This window comes from Hetaerina americana, unplaced genomic scaffold (genome assembly GCF_022747635.1).
Source record: "Hetaerina americana unplaced genomic scaffold, ioHetAmer1.1.p SCAF_4, whole genome shotgun sequence".
In the NCBI taxonomy this organism is placed as follows: Eukaryota; Metazoa; Arthropoda; class Insecta; order Odonata; family Calopterygidae; genus Hetaerina; species Hetaerina americana.
This window is the reverse complement of record NW_027286985.1, coordinates 17,002,069-17,025,092: the sequence shown is the minus strand read 5'-3', so window position 1 is coordinate 17,025,092 and position 23,024 is coordinate 17,002,069. Positions and strand designations below refer to the sequence as shown.

Below are 23,024 nucleotides of genomic sequence, written 5' to 3'. Positions count from 1 at the left end.
ATAGATTTAGATATCCCCACACTGGCGAGGTACAGTATCAAAGAGACCTGTCACCTATATACAGATTTGAGATTTCACTCATTAAAAAAACACTCCTATCCACTTAGTTATTGAAGTCACAAATAAAAAAATATACTTTAACCGCGCCTTATCATTGCATTATTTATATCAAACGACCCAGAACACTTGCCTATAGATGCCTAATTTTTTGTTAATTTTCGTTCGAAGTAGGGCAAAACCTACTCATGTACCAAATAGCAGCATAAGGAGACATGAATTCTCAGTTTTCTAATGGCCTGGAATGAGCTCACAAGATACGATTATTGCTATCTTTTTTTTGTATACGCTCGCCTTTTTTCTCTGGTGGTAGGACAACAGCAAGCTACTTATCAAATTCCATCAATATTTTGGGTCAGCAGCGGAACTTCAGCGTCCAAGAAAAAAATCGAATTGTCGAAACACCGCGGTATGGCTGATTTCACAATGTGATAAAGTTTTCGGAAATTTTATTATTTCGTATTGGAACCAAGACAAAAACCACTTATTTTGAAATTCATCAAATGAGCAACTTGTGAGGTTAAACCTGCCTTAGATTTCCCCCACATTCCATGCGGATGAGCAATAAGAATGAAATCCCAATGGATATTTTATTTCAAAGTCAAATGATATAAATTAGAACAGGCAGCATGTATTCGTTGAGTATTTTAGACGTCAATTAGCTAATTATTAAGGCAATTCCAAAATAATGGCGATAGGTGAAGATATTCCGAAGATGAGGAATGTGATGATAAGGGCCTTAAATAAAGAATTAAAGAAAAGTTTGGTCTAGCCTTTAAAAGGACGAGTAGTGCTCATGTTTCATAAGCTTTGTGGGTAGTAAACAAACCTTAGGAGCCTTTAAAGATGCAGGCGAGAAAAAAAGAAAAAAAAATTTGCTGGAAGGAAAAGAATTAAAAGAAGAAAGTTGTTTAGAGGTATTTGAAAGAGGGAGGAAAAGTGGTAACAGGAGATATTGCGTGGCAATGTGATGTTGAAGATCGAAAGAGAGGTGGATTGGGCGTGACAGAGGGATAAGCGAGACAAAGAGAGGAGGAGAAGCATGTTGTACTTGCTTGTTTGCGGCATGGAGATAGATCGCAACCAAGTGCAACTGAAAAATAGTTGCATCTGCATATTCCATGACGTTAAGTTTGAAAATCCCGTTCTCTTGCGTGAATAAAATACAAATTTGACCTAATAAAACTCGAGTGCTTGCAATGAATTTTTCTGAATCGGATGCCCGCCACCTTTTCCTGGTAAATCTGGTCTCTCCACTATAGAAGGCGGTCTTTTTTGACGAATTCTAAATATGCAAAATCATGGAATGTAGTTTAATTCGAAAGATATTTTTTTTCCCTTTTATCCTATCTTCAGAATCCTTAATTGGTTTCGTGTGATTTGCATAAAAGTAACATTTCATTAATTTTTTCAATCGGCCGTCGGAAGGAACAATTTTGTATAATAGTTTACCTTTTCTACACTTACGCAGGGAAGTACTTATCACAGTAATATTTTTAGTTTTTAATGAAAGGTTATTATATCTACTAATGCTGACAAACTTTTCAATTGCGTTTTCCTATATTTTCTAACTTTTCAAGACCTCCATTGCTCTTAGTCGACAATTTAGTCAAATATTTGTGAACGTATTAAAATCGCAAAGGAACGACGAGATCCGAATTGCTGTTCCGCCTGCAATATACACCTTGATCACCGCCGGTGCACTGCCACTTTCTCGGGAACAACGTTTCGTTCTTGCAAATATTCCACTTTCGCGGATTCCCCGCGGACATTTTACCGTCGTGGAGCACCGTAAGAATCTGCACAAAAGCCATCCTCTCCACCATCAGCGGAATTTACCAGATAAGCGTGTATATCCTCCTCCCGGGATTCCAGCAAGGCAAAGATCCCGTGACTTCCTTAACGGTGACTCGGGAAGGGTCCGGAACGGCTTGGGCACAGGTGACGGACGGTCTCTGGTTCGGGCACGACGACGGACCGATGAATGAGGTCTCGCTCTCTGCGCGTCACGAGGGAGAAGCAGCTCGGCGAAAGGGGCGGGTGGGCTGGAAGGGGCGAGCCGCTTTGTTGGGGGAGGGGTGGAGGGTAGAGCACGTGAGGCAGAATTGCATGGGGAGGGATAGCAACATTCAGCCTTGAGGCCCGAGTTGCCTGTAAACACTTTCCTTGCTCCCCTCCGGAAAATGCAACAACCTCGGATATCAACGGATTCGCGAACAAAGCCAGCCGCGCGGGACGGGAGGCCCCAGCCTACCTACCTCGGAACTCGCATTGGCGATAATGAAAAGTGAATTAGAGTGCGTGGTTAGTTGGCGTTGGACAAACAGCCTCTTGATGTTTGTCTAGAGATTATAGTACTAATTCATCGTTTCCACGCGGATGGCTCCAGTTGACTCCTGCGAATAGCAGAATCCTCCAAGACACTAAGACCACTCAAGCTTTCATGCAATGAAAGTGTCTTGGAGATGTTAACAGCTTGCTATAGAATGGTCATCCCAGAACTTATGCAGCCGGTTGATTTGAAAAAAAGTTAAAATAAACCTTTGTCGAAAAAGTGCGTTGAAATTAGCATGTATGTCATGCATAAACGTTGATAACGAAATGAGGAAAAACTAAACATACGTACCATAATGGAAATTGCCCGTAAAATCCGCGGCAAGCTTGAGAAAGCTAAGGTAGAAATTGAAATTTCCTGCAAAATATCTTCTTAACGGAGGAAACCATGCACATCCTTGGGGATTATTCCCTATAAAATCTTTGCCTTCATAAACATGAAGTTTTGACTAGTGATTTCCCTAGAACATAACTCTATATATGGGAAAACAATTTAGGATTAAAGATGGAGATTTCAAAGGGAATGTTTGTAGAACTTCAAAAATAATTTTCTAATAATTGATAAATTTGCTAATCAAATCAATCAGAGTAATAGAAAATTACAGAGTACCATATATACTATAATAATTGCACACAATATATAAGAAAATAAAATGATAACTCAAAGGCTCCTCTAAAATTAATGGCAGTCTTAGCTCATCATTTCGAGTTTGTTTATTTCACGTTTTGTCAATCATTATGGTCATCAACTATGGTCGTCCTGTCCAGCACCTTAAGTCTGAGGGTCAGCTGCGGCGTTTTACTGGAAGGTTATTTGCATACCAGCAATGATAGTGATGTCCTCTCTGCTGGCAAAATCTTCACTCAGTTCCGATTAAAAGGGGTAACCTTGGACTTTGAGATCACAATATTGAATGTAAGTTTGCTAATAGATATCTGATGGCGTTTCAAAAGGGTGAAGTGAACGAAATGGCCCGTTCGGTAAATACAACGGGCAAATTTTTATTAAATACCAATATTCATTCAAAAGTTATCTTTGTATGTAAAACGGGTGATCCCCGAGAACGCCCATTATCTCTATTAGAGCATCGCAAAACAATACTAGACACATGGAAGGCATCTGATTGAGGCGGATGACTGAAGGGGTTCATTTGAGATCGATATAGGTAGTCCGATGATTTTAAGGTTGCAGGATTATACGGAATTTGGAGGAGACAATGACCACCATAGTATCCGGGTGTTTGGTAATTCAAACCCAAGAACTCGACTTAGGAATCCTCTACACAGATCAGAAAAAATACATAATATGCTGATTCCAGAGAACATTTGATTGCTTTTGTAAAATATCGCACCACTTAGGAGAAAATGCAATAGAATTCTGGCAAGGTCATGGTTGAAAATGGATTGACGCGACAAATGATACATCATCGTTTGACTCCTAGTCAAAAGAAATATTTACATCCCATCATTCAAAATTGAAATCGCATGAAACTTCCAAAGTCTTCCTGTTAATAGATTAGTTAAGAGTTGTCTTCCAGTCCAGAAACCCTAGCATTAACAATATCCCCGGGAACGAAAAACTTTCATCACAGAAATGAAACTCCGTTTGCCATTTTCCAGTGCCCATCGTGAAGAGTCCGTTGAGCATTCACATTCTCTTACTTTAACGATGGCAAATTTCGAAAGTTTTTCAACAAACTATGCTGCGCCACTTTCACATCGATTTCGGATTATACCTGCCATCTAAGTTAGTGTATTTGCGGACTTTGAATTATGGCCTTCACCTACGGCACGGTTTGTCTCTACATCGTCTTACCACAAACCCCTTCGCTTCGCGGAATGGAAGGGCGCTTTCTCGACCTCACTTCTTGAATCAAAAGGGTTATTATTTTCCTGGCGACTGATAATTAATTCCATTGATCTCCCAAATATATACACTAGTATCCTTGTGAATAACGTTTTAGTGACATGGTCTAATTATGTTTCCACAGTTTCCAGCTGCTGTAAACTATTGTAATGGGTGACCAGGTTTTTCGGGTTAATTTCAGTTGTCCGTTTCCGTATTATGAAATCATTCGACACATGTTATTATGGTAGAACTCCTGTTAAGCAAATTTCCGCTTTTTCTAATTTACGCTTCATTACCTGTAAATTGTTACAAGTTGGGTTGTAATCGCGAATGACATTGTTCATTGCCACTATCGCCCAAGTTTTTCTGTACACTAATGTATTGTACGGTAGTGTTTTACGAGTGTTCCATTGAAATACTTCCATGATATCTATTGAAATGAACGTTTAATCTTATTAAAGGCCATGGACTTACTCGCAGAATATGCGTGAAAGCTTCATTGTATCAGAAAACCTTGTATATAAACATTTCATTAACATCGATGAATATTTAAATTATATGAAATTAACATTTTCAGCGTTACTTAGTAAAATAATTGAATTAATAATTAATTAGATGCATTTAAAATTTTGCTTGTGATTGAGCAGGTTTACTTTGTTCCTGAGGCACTGAATATAAACTTGCATGATTGTTAAAGGCTGCCTAACTTTGACTAACCCTTAGCAGAGGTCAGGCGGGCCTTCAGAAAAAAATACCTACTGACACAAACATGTTTCGGCCAAAAGTCGGGACTTTCCAGTACATCTTTTAAGCCTTCACCAACAGTTACACGAAAAGAGATATAGGTGCCTCTAGATTCCTTAAGCTGCTCGATCTCAAAGTACTTGCCAGGTGTTTTGCTTGATACATACTTTTTTAAAGCTTCCATTGTCGTGTCTTCTTTGAGTCGCCAAGCGTGTATGTGGATCATTTTCGGCAGCCCAGCTATTTCACTGTCCAAGTTTGACGTCCCCATAATTGGCTTTGGCCGAGGATTCTGCTTATTTGAGACCATGGTGTAGCCCTCATAATCTTCTTTCCTCATGTCGCATGTAGTGGTATGCGGTTCCACAGGTGGTGGCTGTAAATTTCCATTACGAGCAACAGAAGAGTACGGCAGCATCATCTTAGGAACATACTCTTTATTATTAGTATTACTATCAGTAGCTACAACTCGAGAATAATGAAAACTTTCCATGTTACTTCTCTCCTCTTTCAGTTTTTTTGGGATGTTGCAATTGCTCACTTTCCAATGAGTTGGTGATCAATATTTTATTGTCACCCGGTATTTCCCTTGGCTTCTTGTGCGTTTTCAGTGGACACATTTTTAGAACGGTGATTTCCTTAGACTGATTATTTATTAAATCAAACAGTCCATTAGCTTGACCTGTAGATCTGTCACTATATGTAGGACTTTGTCTTATTTAAACTTGATTTTTTTAATTGCGTCACATTGACCAAACAAACACTTTTCACATCAATAGAGTAATTGCGAGTTATTAGCTATGGAATTTGCCACTGATTCTGTTAGACCAACACATCCATAATTGAAAAATGACTTACAGCCAAATCCACATTCCAAATATAGCTGGTTTTCAGGAATATATTAGGAGCAAATATCACAGTTATTAATGGAAGTCGCCATCTTCTCTAAAATAAGAATGACTCAATATATCCTTTGCACTCACTTTTTCTTTGAAATAAGATTTTTAAAATTGGCAAATTTCTTTTAATTAATTCATATTTTTTAATTCTTGCCAATCTAATCTTTGGATTTCATATCCAGGAAAATCATGCATTAGGTATCCTATAGCATAACTAACATTACATAGCATTAAGTTAAAAGTTAAACAGGACTTGACATTTTTTAAAGTATGGAGTTTAATAAAAAACAATTATGATACAAAATATATGTACAAAAGAATGAGCTTCACATGAGAAAAAATGACAGCTTTAACACAGTAATACAATGATGATAATTCAGTCACCAACCTGCATTTAATTGCATATTGCTGAATCACATAAATAACAATCATTGATGCAACAACTGATTTGTCAAAAAAAAAGAACAATAACATCAAATGTTCACTAACTCCACCAGTGCCCAGCAATCCACAGCCAAAAAACAAGTGGTCCAGACAGAAGGCACAGATAATGATTTTTTTTATCAAATATCCAGCACAACAAAGAGCTGTGAGACTTAATGAGTGCTTCGAATGGATGAGCCCAACTTGCTGATACCCAGGCCAGTCAACGCCCCAGTAGAAGACTCATGAGCCAGCTCACTGCTTCCACTTCCAGCCAATCCATACGTTTGCCTATTACTGGCACACCCAGGACAAACATGCATGGTGTCATGAATGAACAAATCACAGTCCAGACAGAATACTTGATAGCAAGTCTCACAACGATAGCACTGCAAGAAATAACAGAACTTCATTAGGATTCTCTATTAAAACAAGATTATTAAACACATGCTAATAAATGTTGCATTCATAACTAAATTGAATCTACAGAAACCAAAATGCTTCATGTTTAGTGATGGTAAAAATAATAAAAAATATATATTGTTTATCGGGAAATAAGTCTTGATGTAAATTTACTGGAAAATTACACATCTATAGTAAAATTATATTACAAAGGAAGCACAATATAATAAGATTTACAAACTTCTACCCTAGTTCTAAAAATTTGGTGTTAATGTGAAGGTAACCTTATTTTGAAATGTACATTTTTCAACTTGTTAACAAGAGAAAGAAAGATGATAACCAGTAAAATTGATGGGAATAAACAGGAAAGTCTTCAGTTTATCCTTTCTTAAAAATAGTGTATGCGATTCCATTTACTTTTCAGTACACCTTTATTTCAACATTTGATTTACCTTGCCTTTAAACCTGAAGCAAATTCTTTCTTTGATATTGATTCAATAGTCACTCTGATGTAAGACACAAAACAGCTATAATACACTTAATTCCATCAAAAGAATCATTCAATTTAGAATCCCCATTGGAAGGATTACGCTATCAGTCTGTGAAAAGAGGTCCTTGCCATGCAGAGAAAACTGTTTTTTGGCTCAAACACACAAGGGCAGGCTCTAGTGGTTTCAGGCATTTTGGGAAGTCAAATTCATAATATGTTTAGAATATATATAGAATTTACCTTATATATAACAAATATTATATGACCCTGACTGGTTCATATTTCATTGACAAGTAATTCTTTACGAGTAAACATATAATGCACCACTGCTCTGGGAAAAGATCTGTGGAGTGGACACCTCTCTGTTGTTGTTCCTGTTTTGTGATTTGTGAAGATGGAAATAATTATGATTTGAGCAGTGATTAAATACTTCATGAAGAAAGGTATGAGAGCAAAGGAAATTCATGCAGACTTTCAGAGCACTCTTGGAAGACTCTGCCCCTTCATAGCATTCAACTGTTGCCCAGCGGAAAATGAGTTAAGTTTGGTCAGGACAGTTTAGACGATGTTTCGAATATTGGTCGACCAAAATATGCCATTACCACAAAAATTACTGCAAAAGTGCATAAAATGGTCATGGAGGGTAACAAACAAAGTGCGAGCAAACACTGAAGCAGTAGGGATGTCATCTGAACAGGCATATCCCATTTTAATGGTGGAATTGGATATGAGAAAATTATCAGGAAGATGGGTGCCGAACCTTTTGATGCACGATTGCAAACGCAGCTGAATGGAAATTTCCAAACGATATTTGACCCATTTTAAGGGCAACCAACAAGATATTTTGCACCGGCTTGTGACCACAAATGAAACTTAGGTCCACTACTATATCCCAGAGATAAAAGAGTTGTCAAAACAGTGGAAACACGTTCATTCACCACCAGCAATGAAAGCAAAGGCCATATGGTCAGCCATAAAGGCCATGACTTCAGTTTTCTAGGATGTGAAAGGGATTCTGCAGATAGATTATTTCACCACTGGTCAAACAATTACTGGACAATAATACAATAACCTCCTGGTGCACATGTACATTTATAAATTTATACTTATTGTAAGGTTTCATTTTTTCAATGCCACATATTTATTCCATATTATTTTAAGAATTTATTCATTTTAAACACAGCACTTATGACTAAAACCAATTAACGATAAACTCTGAGAATATTTATCCATTATTTTCTAAGCATAAAAATATAAAAGCCACTTTCTATAATCTGATTATGAACGGAATAAAAAGATAATAAATAGCAGCTTTCATTAACACACACATGGAGCACTTAGCACCATTTTGCATTGGACATTCTTATAAAAACAGTGAAAAACAGCACTGAAGAATTAGGAATTATGATGATAATGACAAGTTTCCTGTATCAAAAACCTGGAAAATTATGAAGGCACTCACAGAAAATGTGAAAATCACCACTCATTAAAGCAGAAATGAAATAATTGATTACAGTGCATTTACTAACCATTTTATCATGTTGAGTAAATCTGTAGAGGCAAGAATGGCAAGATACAATCCCAGACTCTTGGGTAACTGGTAATTCTGTGAACGGGACCACCGGAAAAAGATGGTGATACGAACGTGCCAAGTGGGGAGCTGACACAAGGGCCAATCCACATGCTTTGCATTCCACAGGAAGTTCACAGTATTTACTACAGCACTGAGGGCAAAAGTATCCTCCACTTGTAGTTCTTGGAACAAGGGCACCACCATCTTCCTCTTTGGCATCCAAATGACTAAATAAGAAAAGAAAGAAAATATTTACTTTATTTTGCTTACTAATCAAAGTCCCTTCCATTTTAACCAGTATTTACCATATACATGGACAAAAATATGTTTTAAATAATTTTTATTAAACTTGAAGAGGGTGCTTCCTTCCTTCTAGTGGTCGTTGGACCATGGGAATCCCAATAAACCTATACTAGCCACTAGGGTTCTCAGGGTTGAAAATAACAGTGTTAGCACATTACTGATGTTCCCTATGAGATCAAATACATTTGAATTAGTAGTCAGCTATGTGACCTACCAGTTTCATCTAGCAGGATATCAAGTTACATTACATTTAATCATTTTAAAATTCCAAAGAAAACAATGAATAGTTTAAGAAATAGAATAATTCACCTTTCAGGCTACACCAATGATTTATGACAAACCATGCCACAGTTCTATGACCTATGAAACAACATCCATGGTTTTCACAAACATAATTAGCCAAGTGTGATTAAATAGAAGAGAACATGTTTGACTCAAGCTGCAAATCAACTCTAACCAGGTATGAACGTCTTTTGAATATTGCTTTCCAGGGGCCAACTTCTCTGATTCAAAATTATTTACTTTTCATTGAAAAGTAGCATACAAACAAGATTCCTTTTCTCCCATTGAATATGAATAACACCAATACAGTATGCCCTTGAACTCGGCTGGCAAATAATTGAAATTCATTCTTGCTTAAATAAAAAACCTCAAGGTAGGGATTATAGCAGGGTATATGCAAATACTGCAATATGTCACTCACCACATGCACATAGTTAAGGCTCCTTGTTGTGGTGGCTGCTTGGTGACACCATCAGTGGCTGGCAACCCAGAAACATGGTGCTGCGGGAATCCCATTTTCACCAATGATGCCTCAGCAGTTGGAGCAGGACTTGAGTTGGAGGATGGAACTGGTGTGGCTGAGGGGGGAGGTAGAACATGCTGAAGCAGCAGCTCCCTGAAGTGGATATCATCAAGGGCAACACCAAAGTCTCCTCCAGTGACTCGTGCCAGAAGCTTGCAGATGTGTACTTCCGCAGCCAACCCAATCACTGAACATCGAATACCAACTTTCCTGAGCAACTGTCCCAGTGGAACAAAGTTTAAATTGTAGATTTAGGAAGCTCAGTTAGAGAGTATATTACAACATATTGTTATTGATAATTGACAACTGAATGCACTATTCAGAGAGTACATTTGGTGCTGTTACTTGTAGAGCGAGTAGAAAATATTTAAAGAAGGCACAGTCAATGAGCTGGCCCGTTTAAAAAAATAAAAGTGGTAATTTGGTGACATCTAGGTTTTACAAAAAATTTTATTTTACCATACCTCAATTGTAGCAGTAATGTCTCCAGGATCACACGTAGTTAAGCTTCCAAGGAGAATTAGAACTTCACGACTGGCATGTGGAGGCAGGAGTTTCAATGAGGAATGAGCAAGCTCTAAGGCATTCTGCAAGGAAGGCTCACCACCACCACTCCATGCTTGCTGTACCAGTTGTTGAATCAACTGTTGTGGTAATTTAACATACATTAATATACTACAAATATAAAATATTTTTAATTTAAGTAGAAATTTTAAGTGTTTGACATAGCTGAATATGACTATGAAATGTTTCCGCAAGAGTTTCATACATCACATATGACATTAATGCATTTACTCTAATACTTGTTATTTTAAGTCTTTAATTTCATTTATACATTACGACTAGTATATTTAAGCATTATATAAGACTCCTTTCTCTTTCGATGCTTCAAGTGCATAACCTTGGGCTGGACATTTTTTCTTCATGAGGAATCCTCCTAATGAAATGTCTCCCCAAAATTTATGATTACATGTAATATGAAGAATGCCCACCTCGAAGTTTATACTCCTTTCTTGTAGTATTGCTAGTATTCTCTTGGTAGATAATCAATGAATTTAGAATAGTTATATTCAGCAGCATTAAAAATAACTTCATGAACTCTACCACACATCGATTTTATTGTTTCATTCACAACTTTTTGCACAGACAATGACAATGAATTTCGTGAAAGATCTTGTGCTCTCTCTGTATCTGTCCAGTTATATCCTCTTAGGTCTTCCGCTGAGTTAGTGTCTCCATTGCTGCCGAACTTTCACAAACGGGATGTTCATGGAGTGTGGCAAAACAATCGGATGTAAAGTAATGAGCTCTTTGAAGGAGCAAAATTGTTTTATGACATTTTGTGTGAAATTATGCAAATTCAGCACATAAAGTTTTGAGTTGATTACCAAGGCTTATGCTGAGGATGCAGTGAAATGTACCACGTGCTATGAGTGGTTTACCTGGTGCAAAAAGGGCATCGGTGGAAGTTGACAAGCGTTGCAGTAGACCATCAACATTGACTGATACTGTCATGTGATATCAAAGGGGTGAATGATGATGTTCCTGCAAATCCACTTTTGATGGTCAGGAAACTTACAAAAGAGTGTGGCGTCTTGATTGGTTTGATCTATGAAATCCTGACTGAAAAATTGAGGATGCATCGAGTCGCCACCAAATTCATGTCTCGCCTAATGACAGCAGACCAGAAACAACATCAAGTCCAAGTCTGTCAGGAACTCTTTGATCGAGCTGAAGAGAATGAAACATCTTTAGGATCATAACAAATGATGAGTCATGGATATGACATCAACACAAAAGTGTAATCTTTAAAATGGATTGATGAAACATCCCCCCCTCCAAAAAATCTTGACAATAAGGGTAGAGAAAGCTTGACAAGTTCGCTTGAATGTCAAGGTGATGTTGGCTATTTTTTCTTCAATGCAAATGGGGTTATGTATCACGAATACCTACCTAAAAGCCAGACAGTCAACATGTAATATTACTTAGGGGTTATGAAATGTCTAAAAGGGAGAAGTGGTTTTTTCACCACAACAATGTACTGGCTCATTTGTACCTCAGAACTTAAGAGCTTTTGGCCAAAAACAGGACTGCTATGCTTCCCCACCCACCCTGCTCACCCGACCTGGCCACATTTGAATTTTTCCTGTTCCCCAATTAAAAACGTTAAAGGAAATAGATTCGCCACTATTCTGGAGATGGAGGAAAATTCAATGGCGGAGCTTATGAGCATTCCAGAAGAAGCGTTGCAAGAATGTTTCAAAAAGTGAAAACACGGGCTAAGTCTATTGGCAGGGGAGAAGACTACTTTGAAAGGGACCCTGACCAATAATTTGTTAGTCAAGAATTTTTTTGTAACTTGAAGTTCAGGAAGTCTTTGAACAGACCTTGTATACTAATGTATGCATTGATTTTGACATGAAAGAAAGCCAGAGTACATCATCACACTATTTATTTAGACTAAATATTCAACAGGAACAACACATGCACTTGATCACATGTAATTGATTCATATAAAGTTTAAAAAAAAATAAAAATTTGACTCAACTAATTTGACGATTTTTGTTCACTTGTGCATGAAAGTTTCTCTCATTTCCATAATTCTGATGGTAAATAACTCACAGCTACACATATGAACAATTAATACACTGCCATACTCTTTGAAAACTATCAAATTATCTACATATTAGGATAGGTCCAATATTCAGTTTTTACACTTGTAGCTTAATCAAAATACATACCTTAATGTGTTTTCTTGGATTTCCAGCTAAGTCACATATTTTTTCTGCTCTCTTGTTGCGAGTGATTATGATTCCCATTTGGCTAATTGGATTTTGATCAAAATATTCTTCAATAAAGCCCTCCAGCAACTAAAACAACATTATATTCTCATATATTACATATATTTATACATTTTACAATGCTACTTTTAATTTCATTGCTGAATTCAGTGCATTTAAACTTCTAGTTTTAAAGAATGTTTACCTTACATAAATAAACATTTTATTTTGCTTAAAAATAATTGAATTATACATAAAAATGATGGCACTGATTTGCAGGCTCAAGATAAATATTCAAATAAAAATAATTTTGTGGTTCAATTATCTAATTAACTCACAATTTTGCAACATAATAAAATTTACTTTAATATTAGAGCTTAAGCAGGATGACCACTCAATTCCTAGATTCCCATTACTGACTTTTCCAAAAGAGCTTTCCTTCATTTAAAAGGTTTTCTTCCAAGAGTATGGAATGCATGAAGGCATATATTTTTCATAGATCATCTCTCATTATTTCACTAGCCACTGGTGTAAAGTCTGTCCAATAATAGTTTTTGCAGGACCTGCAATCAAAATGGCTGACAGCAAACAGTAACTAATCTCATTCCTAAAAAGAACATTTTTCTTATCGGGCACTCCCTATTTCCACCATATTAAATTCCCATCATTTTCAAAAATGTCTCTTTTCTCCTTTTTTCTTCATATTTTGAAGAAATGGACAATCTAATTCGCACCAGATTTTCTCAATTGGCTAGCCACCCTGTCCACTAACTTATGGAAATGACATTTACTATTTAATACTGATAATCATAGAAAGACAAGAACAGATAAATAGGACTCCCAAAAATAGAGTATCTGTTAAAATAAGGGAATCAATACGTTTGACATAAAGTTCAGGCTTATACTTTGTGGAATTCCATTATAATGAATAGGAAGAAACAAATAATGCAAAATTATTTGTTTTTCCTTTTCATTGAATTGATATTCTAAATTATGTATTTGCATGTCTATGCCAATTGGAAATTAAATTTATCAAATTTATAAAGGATCAAACCTTCATTGTGCATAAGTAACGGGTAGGCTTCAGATCTTGATCAGCCATGGCATCAGAGAAGTCCACAATAACATACATATGGCGCATCATTCCAAGCCTAACACCCCCCCATAATTCATGTTGCCTTTGAGCCAGGAGTCTTCGCTGTTTTGCTCGTTGAGCTGACACCTCTTCAGCTACAGATGATTCCAGAAGCCCACCTTCATCCTCTTTTATTGCTTCCCTTCAAAATGTAAAGGAGTTTCATAAATTTCAGTTTTCAATTACTTTTATGTCATTTTAATACTTGTTACCAAAATACGAGATTTGCTCGTACATTTGCTATTCAGACAACAAGATCAAGTTCAAGCAGAATAAAGCTTGCAAGATAGATATTCGTCTTTATTCTGTGGCGAGATTAAGACTATGGAGTCTCTTCTAACACTTAATCCCAAGTCACATATTGACAACATTAAATTTAAAAATAAATTATAAAAATTGTAAATAAATAGCAGTAAAAATAATACATACTAGGGGGGACCCAAAATGACAGGAATGTTGTCATAGATTTTTTAGTTCTCAATATATTTACATTAAATTTTGTTCACCTTCAAAGTATTCCCCATTGACCACAACGCACTTCTCCAAACAATGCTTCCATTGTTCCAAACATTTCTGAAATTCATTCATCGGGATGTCCTTCAGGCCTTCTATCGATTGCTGTTTTACCTCCTTTACAGTGTCAAAACGCTTTCCTTTTATCTCCCGTTTGAGTCTGGAGAACAAAAAGAAGTCACTGGGAGCTAAATCTGGTGAGGGGGGAGGGGGTGGACAATCGATGTCATGCTGTTTTTTGTCAAAAACTGCACCACGGAGAGGGTGGTATGAGACGGTGCATTGGGATGAATTTGGCTGGAACCCTTTTCATAAGCAAATTTTCAGATAGAATCCTCTGAATTGAACTCCACAAAACTGCAGACATCTCACACAGTTGATCAATGGTTCTGCGACGGTCTTCACGAATGAGGGCATTGATTTTGTCGACGTTTTTGTCAGTTCTTGATGTTGAAGGGCGGCCTGAACGGGGTTGGTCTTCAATTGACATTTCACCATTTTTAAAACGTGTAAACCACCCGTAGACTCTGGTTTTGTTTGCTTAAGGCATCTTCCCCATAAGCAGTCTTGAGCATTACAATAGTTTCCGCAGCCAATTTCCCCAAGAGGAAACAAAATTTCTCTGCAGGGCGTTGCTCTTGATAATCTGCCATCACATCATTTGCCGAAATGAAAAAAGTTGATTCACTGAAACAGCTCTCATGGACAGACTGATCCAGTCACAGTGACGGCACTGCGCATACTGACTCAGGTGGTGAGAGCCTGATGTACGACCGGCTGAACAAAGGCTTCCCCCACTCTCGCTCCCCACCGCAGTACAAGTTCTGTTACTTTTGGGTCCCCCCCTCGTATACTAAATTAGGAATGAGAAGATAACAAGTAGGAGAGCACAGGAAAATAAGGCTTTCTACAAAAAACTTTACAAATCATAGTTCTATTGACATAAAGAAGCTGTTTATTTAACCATATATGGAGTTAACTATTCAATAACTATGGGATGTAGTAAAGGAGCAGCAGATAAAGATGATTAGAAGCAATAAAGTGTGATGCTAATGAAGAGTGGCAAGGAGGGAACACTACGGAGGACACTTACAAGAGGATGAGGGAAATTAACAGGACATATCCATAGGTAAGATATTTTACATAGGACCATCGTTGAAGGAAGCCTCAGAGAAAAAAAACTAGAGAGGAATGCCAAATATGAATGATGACAAGCAATATATGGAACATGCCAGCCCAAGTAACTTTGAAGGAATGAAAAGTTTGGCAGCATAAATAGCATAAACAGAAGAGCTTGGAGGGCTGCCACAACTGATTAACAATACATATGGATTAAAGTCCCATGATGAAGATGATGTTTCTGGCATTATATTTTGCCATATATGCACCCACAACTGTTAATAATATTACTTTTGGTAATCAACTGCTAAAATTTAGTTTCTGATGGACAGAAACTATCAAACAGTACAATAACAATTTCCCTGCCTCCCCTTACAAAACACAACCAAACATTTTATTCTACAGTAAGCCCCTCTTCAACTCCATATATACTTCCTTCCTCTTTCCATTCGGTCCAACATTCCTATCTTATTCTTGCCCTTTCCTTGCTTGTTCAACATTCTCCCCTCTATCACAGTCTTCAACATCCCATTGCCAATCAGAATGCTCTGCATTCACCTTCCCTGTCTACTTATGATTTCCCCCAGTAACTCCCCTGCAACCATACATAGCACTTCCTTGTTTGTTTTCCTTAAGCCTACACCTATCATCCTGCTTCAATGACCATGTTCCTGCACCTTACATTACTATGCTGCACGTGAAGGTTTGGGTGAGCCTTTTCTTAACATCCTTACTCATTGTCCACTTCACCAACTCCCTCCTTGAGAAAGCTTCTTTGTCTAAGGCAATATTTCTATTTAAATACACAACCTGCCACTCAATGCTCCAACGCCTCCAAAACATTCCACCTGCCCCCAATAATTATAACATAAAACTTCAAAAAATAAAGGCCATAGCTTCAAACAATGGTTACACGCAATTGGGCTGAAAATTTATTAAAGAATAAATTAAAGAAACAGCCATTAATCAAATCACCCACTTACACTAACAAATACCAACCAACAACATCTCTTACATATTACCAAATCGCCTCATAATGACCTTAAGAACCCCGGCCCCGGTGGCGGCGGGGTAACGTCCTCCTACCAACCCAGAGGTCGCGGGTTCGATTCCCACCTAGGTGGATTTTTCTCCACCTAGGGCTTGGTTGTATGTGATTGTCTTCCATATCATGTCTATAATGTCTCTAATGTAAGGGTTAGGTGGAAGAAGGGACTATAGGTCTCAACCTCGCCCAATTAAGTCGATAAATAAATAAAATAAATAAGCACAGACTTTTATACATCTCTATTTTCAAGCTTCTCGTTAATGACAAAGATGGTCAGGGTAAATAGTCAAAACCAGGCGTTGATTAATTAAAACGTAACAACTGCAATGTAATCTATATCAGTCAGACAGGCAGAAACATCTGAAAACGGAATCAAAGAGCATTTTAGTTGCTTTAAAAATTCTGGCTCAACCTCCCTCTTAACAATCATTTAAAAGACCACGATCACAACAGTGACTTGGAAACAGTAGATACTACCCAAAGGTCTAAAATTGGCCCTCTAACAGTTAAAAATTGTAAGAGCTTCATCTAACTCAAGTGTAACACTCAGCAACAAACATATATATTTTCTCATCCCTGCCCATTACTATCTGCGTATTCGAATCCTGAAAACAACCACGTACTCCACCCCTCCGCAAACTTCTCAGTATCCCTTTTGGAACCACCTCTCATTGACTTTGTCTCATCCAATAACTCTTCCATTCATCGGTGCGTTGTGCCTCATTAACACATTTCTGCCTTCAAAAAAACTTAGTCGAGGTACTTTCAATCTATATATGCTATTGATTATTAACGTTAAAGCATTTTCACATTAAAGTTATTCACCAGATGCATTCGGCAAAGGAATTTAGAAGTCAACACCTAGCACACTTAACATTAAATAACGTTACGGGTTCCGGTTTGACTAAGACAATTCAAGAAGAGGAAATGAAAACTTTCGTACAAAGTTATTCATGCAAAGAATCTTATTTGATCATTTCATATAAAACACCACCAAAACCATCAGAAATAAACAAGAAAATGGCGTTTGTGAAAAGTGAGAGTGCCAAGAAAATATTTGACGAACATGCCTTACTTCAACCAACTTGAGAGAGGGCTGTTGGATACCAGAGATTGTATGCAACGTGGAAAATGATCACGTTATTTAACCTAAGGCATTATTCACTAGCTAATACCCCTAAAATCTTTGCCTTCTAGGCCTAATTTGTCATAACATTTCACAGTTATCGGAAATACAAACCAAGTTTTTTCATAGCCTGTTTCCCAACGATATTCCTTCCCATCGTCTTCATCAGCCATTTTCACTTATATTTGTAACTCTTGCCGCCGTAAACTTCAAGATTCGTTCGGCTTGCTGTCGACACTTCACTTGTGGTCAACCTTTCCCACCTCGCTTCGTTCAAAACATATCCTCCATCACAAAACAATTGCTGCGCTAATTTCTAGATTCTAGTGGTGTCAACGTTCCAATGTTGTCGTCATTGGAAGCCATTCAAAATGAGCACATTTCACGCCGTTATATTAATTGATAGAGCTCTCGGTTTTGAATTTTCAATTCAGCCGGTTAAGTGATAGTATTTGAAAAGCTTGCGATGGGCTTTTCATCGGTAATTTTTTCACATATGTGAAATATAATGTACATATCAACTTACTGATTCATTCACTTATCCATGAAATTTATTAAATGGTCACGAAATTTTAAGTTCATAAATGCCAAAATTCGGATATATACTTTATATCAGAAAATGTATTTTGCTGGAAATAGAATTTATTGGAGAATATTATTATTTGGGTTTATTCTTGTTGTATAATATTTGCTGTTGGTCACTCCTGGTCAAGGTCCCGGTTTGCAGTTGAGGGAACTGCCACCATTGTATTCTTTAAATTATATGACCAGTCTAATCCTATTTTTGACATAATAAAACTTATATTTGCCTACTTTTTATTCCATTTGATCTCTGTAGATCCATATAGCATTTTTCGATTCAATTACATAATAAAATAGGGACATAACCATGCAAAGATTTGTATATCATAATTGGCGTTACTGTCGCACTAAAGCGTCGGAGTAGTAAGAAATGTTATACGACGCATGGTGTGAAGCTTTGTTCTTCATCAGGAGCTATTCCGATTCTTTTAGGAGAAAATGGGCATTTAGTCACGTTTAAAATCCTTTGTATCATAAGAATCTCTTTCTTCCCTTCTATATCGTAAGTAGAAATCTCGGTATTGATGGACGCCATCTGTTTGCGGATTAATTTGAAAAGCATCATGAAATACATGGAGTGGTGCATTTGAAAATTTTCGTTGTTTATTTGTGTTGAGCATTTATGTTGCCATCTGTTCTTCGTTTGAATATGGATAGTTATCACTGTATTATTATGATGTGCTTACTTAATTCTTATAATTGTTGTTTATAACCGGGACATTAATGATTTTAGGGGTTGGTTTCCATGAATTTTAAATCGTAAACCAAAAATGGCGGGCAAAATATCGAGCCCTGCAAATATAAACAAGAACCCGAACATCATTATAGGTAAATTCTTGAATTGATTTTATAACATTCCATTATAATTTACAACGGAGTTGAATTTTACCTGGAAAATGTTTTTTTCAGCTGCTCAGAAGGAAATGGCTACTGTGGATGTGTTGGTGTGTGGCTTATGTCATTCAGTTTTTCACATTATTGAGGAGTTTGTGGAACATAAATCGAAAAAAGAATGTAACCAGTCAAATAGAATACCCGCCAAAGTGGAGTCTACTGCAACTGTATGGGCTTACCTGTTATGGAAAAGCAATTATTTGGAAGAGATGAAAGCCAAAGGTTTGGATAGACCTTAACATTTCTTCGTAAATCTTGTATTTATACAATATTTGACATTCAGCTTTCTTTCCTCCAGGAACCCCATGTAAATTAACATCCTGGGATATTTATCAGATATGGCACAATTCGCCAATTGAATCAAGGAATTCATGGATTAAAGCTGGCAGAGCAATGCAGGCCAGCCAGGTCATTGGAAAAGGTGTTTTGCAAGAGGTTCCGAAAAAAGAAGGCCCATCTTTGTCCAACGCACTAGGTGGGGCATCTTTATTTAAATCTTATGAATAAAATATAGAAAAGCTGGTATCAAATGCTAGCATTGAAAGTTTGTGAAAAGAATGTTCCCTGGTTACAATTTTGGCAGTTGAGTTTGTTCTCCACTGCAAATTAGAGGTTTCACAGGGCACCTTTATGTCAATTTATACCAAAGAAATTATATTTAGCTTCAGTGGGAACATTTTCCGTGATATTTAAAAACATGACATTTTTATGTTTCAATTTCTGTAAAATTTTATTTAAATTTAATTAATAATATAAGGAGATCTGTCATTAAATAAAAGTATAAATAGCTCCCCACGGTGGAATATGTAATAAATGTATCCCGGCCATATCTCTCTTGACCCTAGCTCGTAGAGCAAAATATGAAAGTGTAAATTAAGTTAATTGTACAGCTGTCAGTCATTTCAGCCATGTATAACAGTTAATCAAATTGGTCATGATGAGTAATCCACAATTATGACATTTGTTTATGCAGCCAGTCATTTTAATGGGTGGTTTGTTTTAGTCATTTAAGCAGAGAATCATTTGATTTTAAGGATACATTATTATACACTAAGTTTAAATATGTGGATATTTGAAGGGTGAAACTTTCTACATAAACATTTGTTTAAAAAAATTTCTGTTTTTGAAATTAAATATCTGCTCACAGCTCGCGGTGAATTTGCCAGTGGTAGAGGAGGAGGGGGGTTAATTGTAATTGAATTTATCAATTTTCTCAGTTTTTCTGTTTTGAGTGCTTGGTAAATGAAAACTTCCAATTGAAACTAGACAAAGAAATATCATGGGAAGGCCTGTGAGTATGGGTGTGCCCCTCCTGGATCCACTAGCTGGGATGATTACCCATAGTGTTCCTTGTTGATCCACCGCTAAAGAGAGCGAGCATATTTTGCTACTCTTAGTGTCTTTACTCTTACTAATTTTAGTGTTTTTAGTTTTCAAAAGTACATGTTACCCCTTATCTTTTATAACTTTTAATTCGTGTATGTGTGAAATGTTAAAAAAAATCAATTCTCTTGTTTTAGGCAAGAAGAGGGAAGAATCCAATGTTCATATTATAGTCAACAATCAGGGTAAAGTGGTTGATCCGAAAGGAAAAGTGTTGAGTGCTAAAAGAACTGATGTTAAGGATCAGGGAAAGAGCAGTGTCACAGATGTTCCTTCAAAAGCAGGACTTGTGAAAAAGTCATTAGAAACAAAAGGTATTTCTCTTAAGAAAACTACAGTGATTAAAGATGTTGAAAGAGCAAGGAAAACAATTGTGTATAAGGACAGTGAAAAGGGAAAGACCTTTTCTACAGTGTCAGAAACCTTCAAAAGAAAGATTTCTGAGAGTGAAGATACAGATGGTGATAATGAAGTTGTGTATGATGCAAGACAGTTGATGCAACCAGTAAGGAATGTCGGAAGGCCTAAGGGTGTGCAAATGGAGTCGTTAGTTGCAGAAGAGTATGCAGTTGAAAAAATTTTAGCCAAGAGGTTTAATCATAGGTGGAAGAGATATGAGTACTGGATTAAATGGGAAGGCTACTCAATGTAAGTTTGCAAAAGCTATTTATCCTATGAATTAACCTTAGATTTTAGGGTTCAGTATGAAAAGTTGACGACTCTCTTGTCTGATTGATGCTAGGTTGCATTTGCACAAACATGTTGCTGCATGCAATTAAAATATGAAACTGGTCTTTTTCAAATTCAGTCATCTAACCGTTTATTTATGTTGTGAAGCTGTCTGCAATTAAGACTGTTACTTACAAGTCAAATTAAAGTAGTCTGAAAAGTGATAAACATACTATGTAACCTTCCATCTTTAAATTGTAAAATGCTTGCAATAAATCGGTGCTGTTAGTTTTTTATTTACACCACAAGTGTCTATGTGATGGAACTAAAAGAATTGTGGAAATTGAATTTTAACTTTGAAAAATTGGGCTTTGATCATTGATATGAAATCAGAGAAATAAATATCCAAAAGACACTTATTTTCTGTGAATGAATCCCTGCAGTGATACATATTTCTGATGGATAGCTTCATAAAGTTAGTGGAGTCAAACTTTATATTAATTACTGAAGTTGCTTCTGTCACCACTCCCATTAAATGTGATATTTTTAGGGATACATATTTACATCATTTGATTGGGGTGTCATTCAAAATTTGGTGGTTACTCTTGGTCACTTTTTTAAAGTTGAAAGTTTGTTTCCATGTTTTTGTTTTTAAAAATTTGTTATACTCCTTAGAGGTTAAACTGAAATTCTGTGTGAAACTGAATGTTCTGATTCATTGTTTTGCGACTGTCAATTAACAAAGGCTTGGGTGAAAAAATGCATGCCAATATTTTCATACGTTTTATTAACTTATTAAAGTTTAGAAACAGTGCACATATTAATTGGGGGTTTGATTCTTTCTGATCAATGATAATTTATTTCAAATTCATATAAATCTAACAATTAACGGTGAAATAAAGATCATTTCTCCCTTATTTATTGCATTCCCACAGTTAATGTACATTTCTTGGGGTCCCAATAAATAACCTATTAATCCTATAGTGCCTACATTGAATTAGTTTAAATGTGGAAAATATTTGATTTTGAGTTGTTTTTTAGGGATTGCTGTTCCTCAGAACATATTGCTATCGCAAGCAATTCATTGTTCTAATTCCAATTTGATAGTATTTTACTATTTTGACTATATTTTTAATAGAAATGGAATAATTACCACCGGCTTGATGGTTTGTTAGAATTAACCTCAAGAGGTTTCTGTGGAATAGACTTAAGAACAATAAGTAAAAACCATAATGACATGACGTTAAGTTTAGTCTTCTGGACATTTTATCATTGAATGCAAGAACTCCGCATAATAAGTGGAATAGTTCTAACATCTTCCTAAAATTAATAAATGCCGTAAAAGGAACTTGTAGTATCTCTGAAGCAAATTAATTTGAACTACAAAAAATGACTGCTCTTATGACCATGGGGTGATCATTTTTTTATATTTATGACCATAGGTACATTTTCTGAATAATCAAAAGAACAGAAAAATCAGGCTTGAATTTCATACAAGGCTTATAATAAGTCCATACATAATGAGTTTTCTGTAATTAGGAATAAACAGTATATTGAAAATAACTTTAATAGTTTGAGCATCAGGGAAACTTCTCATTTTACCATTAATTTTTTTTTAATAGTGTGATTCCAAAAGGTTAATTCTTAACTTCCAAAAAATGTGGGAATTTACTTTGTGATGTGAAGTTACTGTTACCATAATGTTATCGACACATAACCTAAAGGAAGCTGATTTGTATCTTAATGTACACACTGGATTAGTAGTGTTGATTTCACTCACACGTGTTGAGGAAATTTGGCAACATGCTGTAAACTCACTTTTTTATGAAGAGGTGCTTAGCTTCACATACTTGGGTTAACCTTCAGAGAGATACCCTGGCTATTGAAGAAAATATT

The 23,024-nt window shown here is 36.4% G+C and overlaps 3 protein-coding genes across 7 annotated transcripts in view; 1 reads left to right on the top strand and 2 right to left on the bottom strand.

The window, feature by feature from the left end:
* The window catches only part of slif (cationic amino acid transporter slimfast), a 60,886-nt gene extending 58,845 nt beyond the window's left edge, over positions 1-2,041 (bottom strand). The window contains exon 1 of the mRNA XM_071590648.1: positions 1,897-2,041. The gene's annotated coding sequence lies outside the window, so the exon portion shown is untranslated. The remainder of the gene's footprint in view (positions 1-1,896) is intronic.
* A 4,166-nt stretch (positions 2,042-6,207) lies between these two features.
* Positions 6,208-17,872, bottom strand: Ssl1 (general transcription factor IIH subunit 2 Ssl1). Of its 3 annotated transcripts, none has more exons than XM_071590173.1 (7): positions 17,715-17,872; positions 13,714-13,936; positions 12,621-12,749; positions 10,344-10,523; positions 9,778-10,097; positions 8,728-8,998; positions 6,208-6,695 (listed from the first exon to the last, which is right to left on the bottom strand). In XM_071590173.1, the coding sequence occupies exons 1-7, from the start codon at positions 17,771-17,773 to the stop codon at positions 6,480-6,482; spliced, it is 1,398 nt and encodes a 465-aa protein (XP_071446274.1). In that variant the 5' UTR covers positions 17,774-17,872; the 3' UTR covers positions 6,208-6,479. The 3 variants fall into 3 exon arrangements, with proteins under 3 accessions (XP_071446274.1, XP_071446275.1, XP_071446276.1); XM_071590174.1 differs by lacking the exon at positions 17,715-17,872 and adding an exon at positions 14,301-14,396; XM_071590175.1 differs by lacking the exons at positions 13,714-13,936; positions 17,715-17,872 and adding an exon at positions 13,080-13,114.
* A 701-nt stretch (positions 17,873-18,573) lies between these two features.
* The window catches only part of Chro (chromodomain-containing protein chromator), a 36,699-nt gene continuing 32,248 nt past the window's right edge, over positions 18,574-23,024 (top strand). For 2 of the 3 annotated variants that reach the window (XR_011701707.1, XM_071590029.1), the window contains exons 1-5: positions 18,574-18,684; positions 18,916-19,010; positions 19,092-19,298; positions 19,360-19,551; positions 20,597-21,107. Coding sequence is in view for 2 of the 3 variants with exons in the window: in XM_071590029.1 (XP_071446130.1) it covers positions 18,953-19,010; positions 19,092-19,298; positions 19,360-19,551; positions 20,597-21,107 (968 nt within the window). In the remaining variant the exon portion in view is untranslated. The remainder of the gene's footprint in view (positions 18,685-18,915; positions 19,011-19,091; positions 19,299-19,359; positions 19,552-20,596; positions 21,108-23,024) is intronic. The other variant, XM_071590030.1, reaches the window with a different exon arrangement.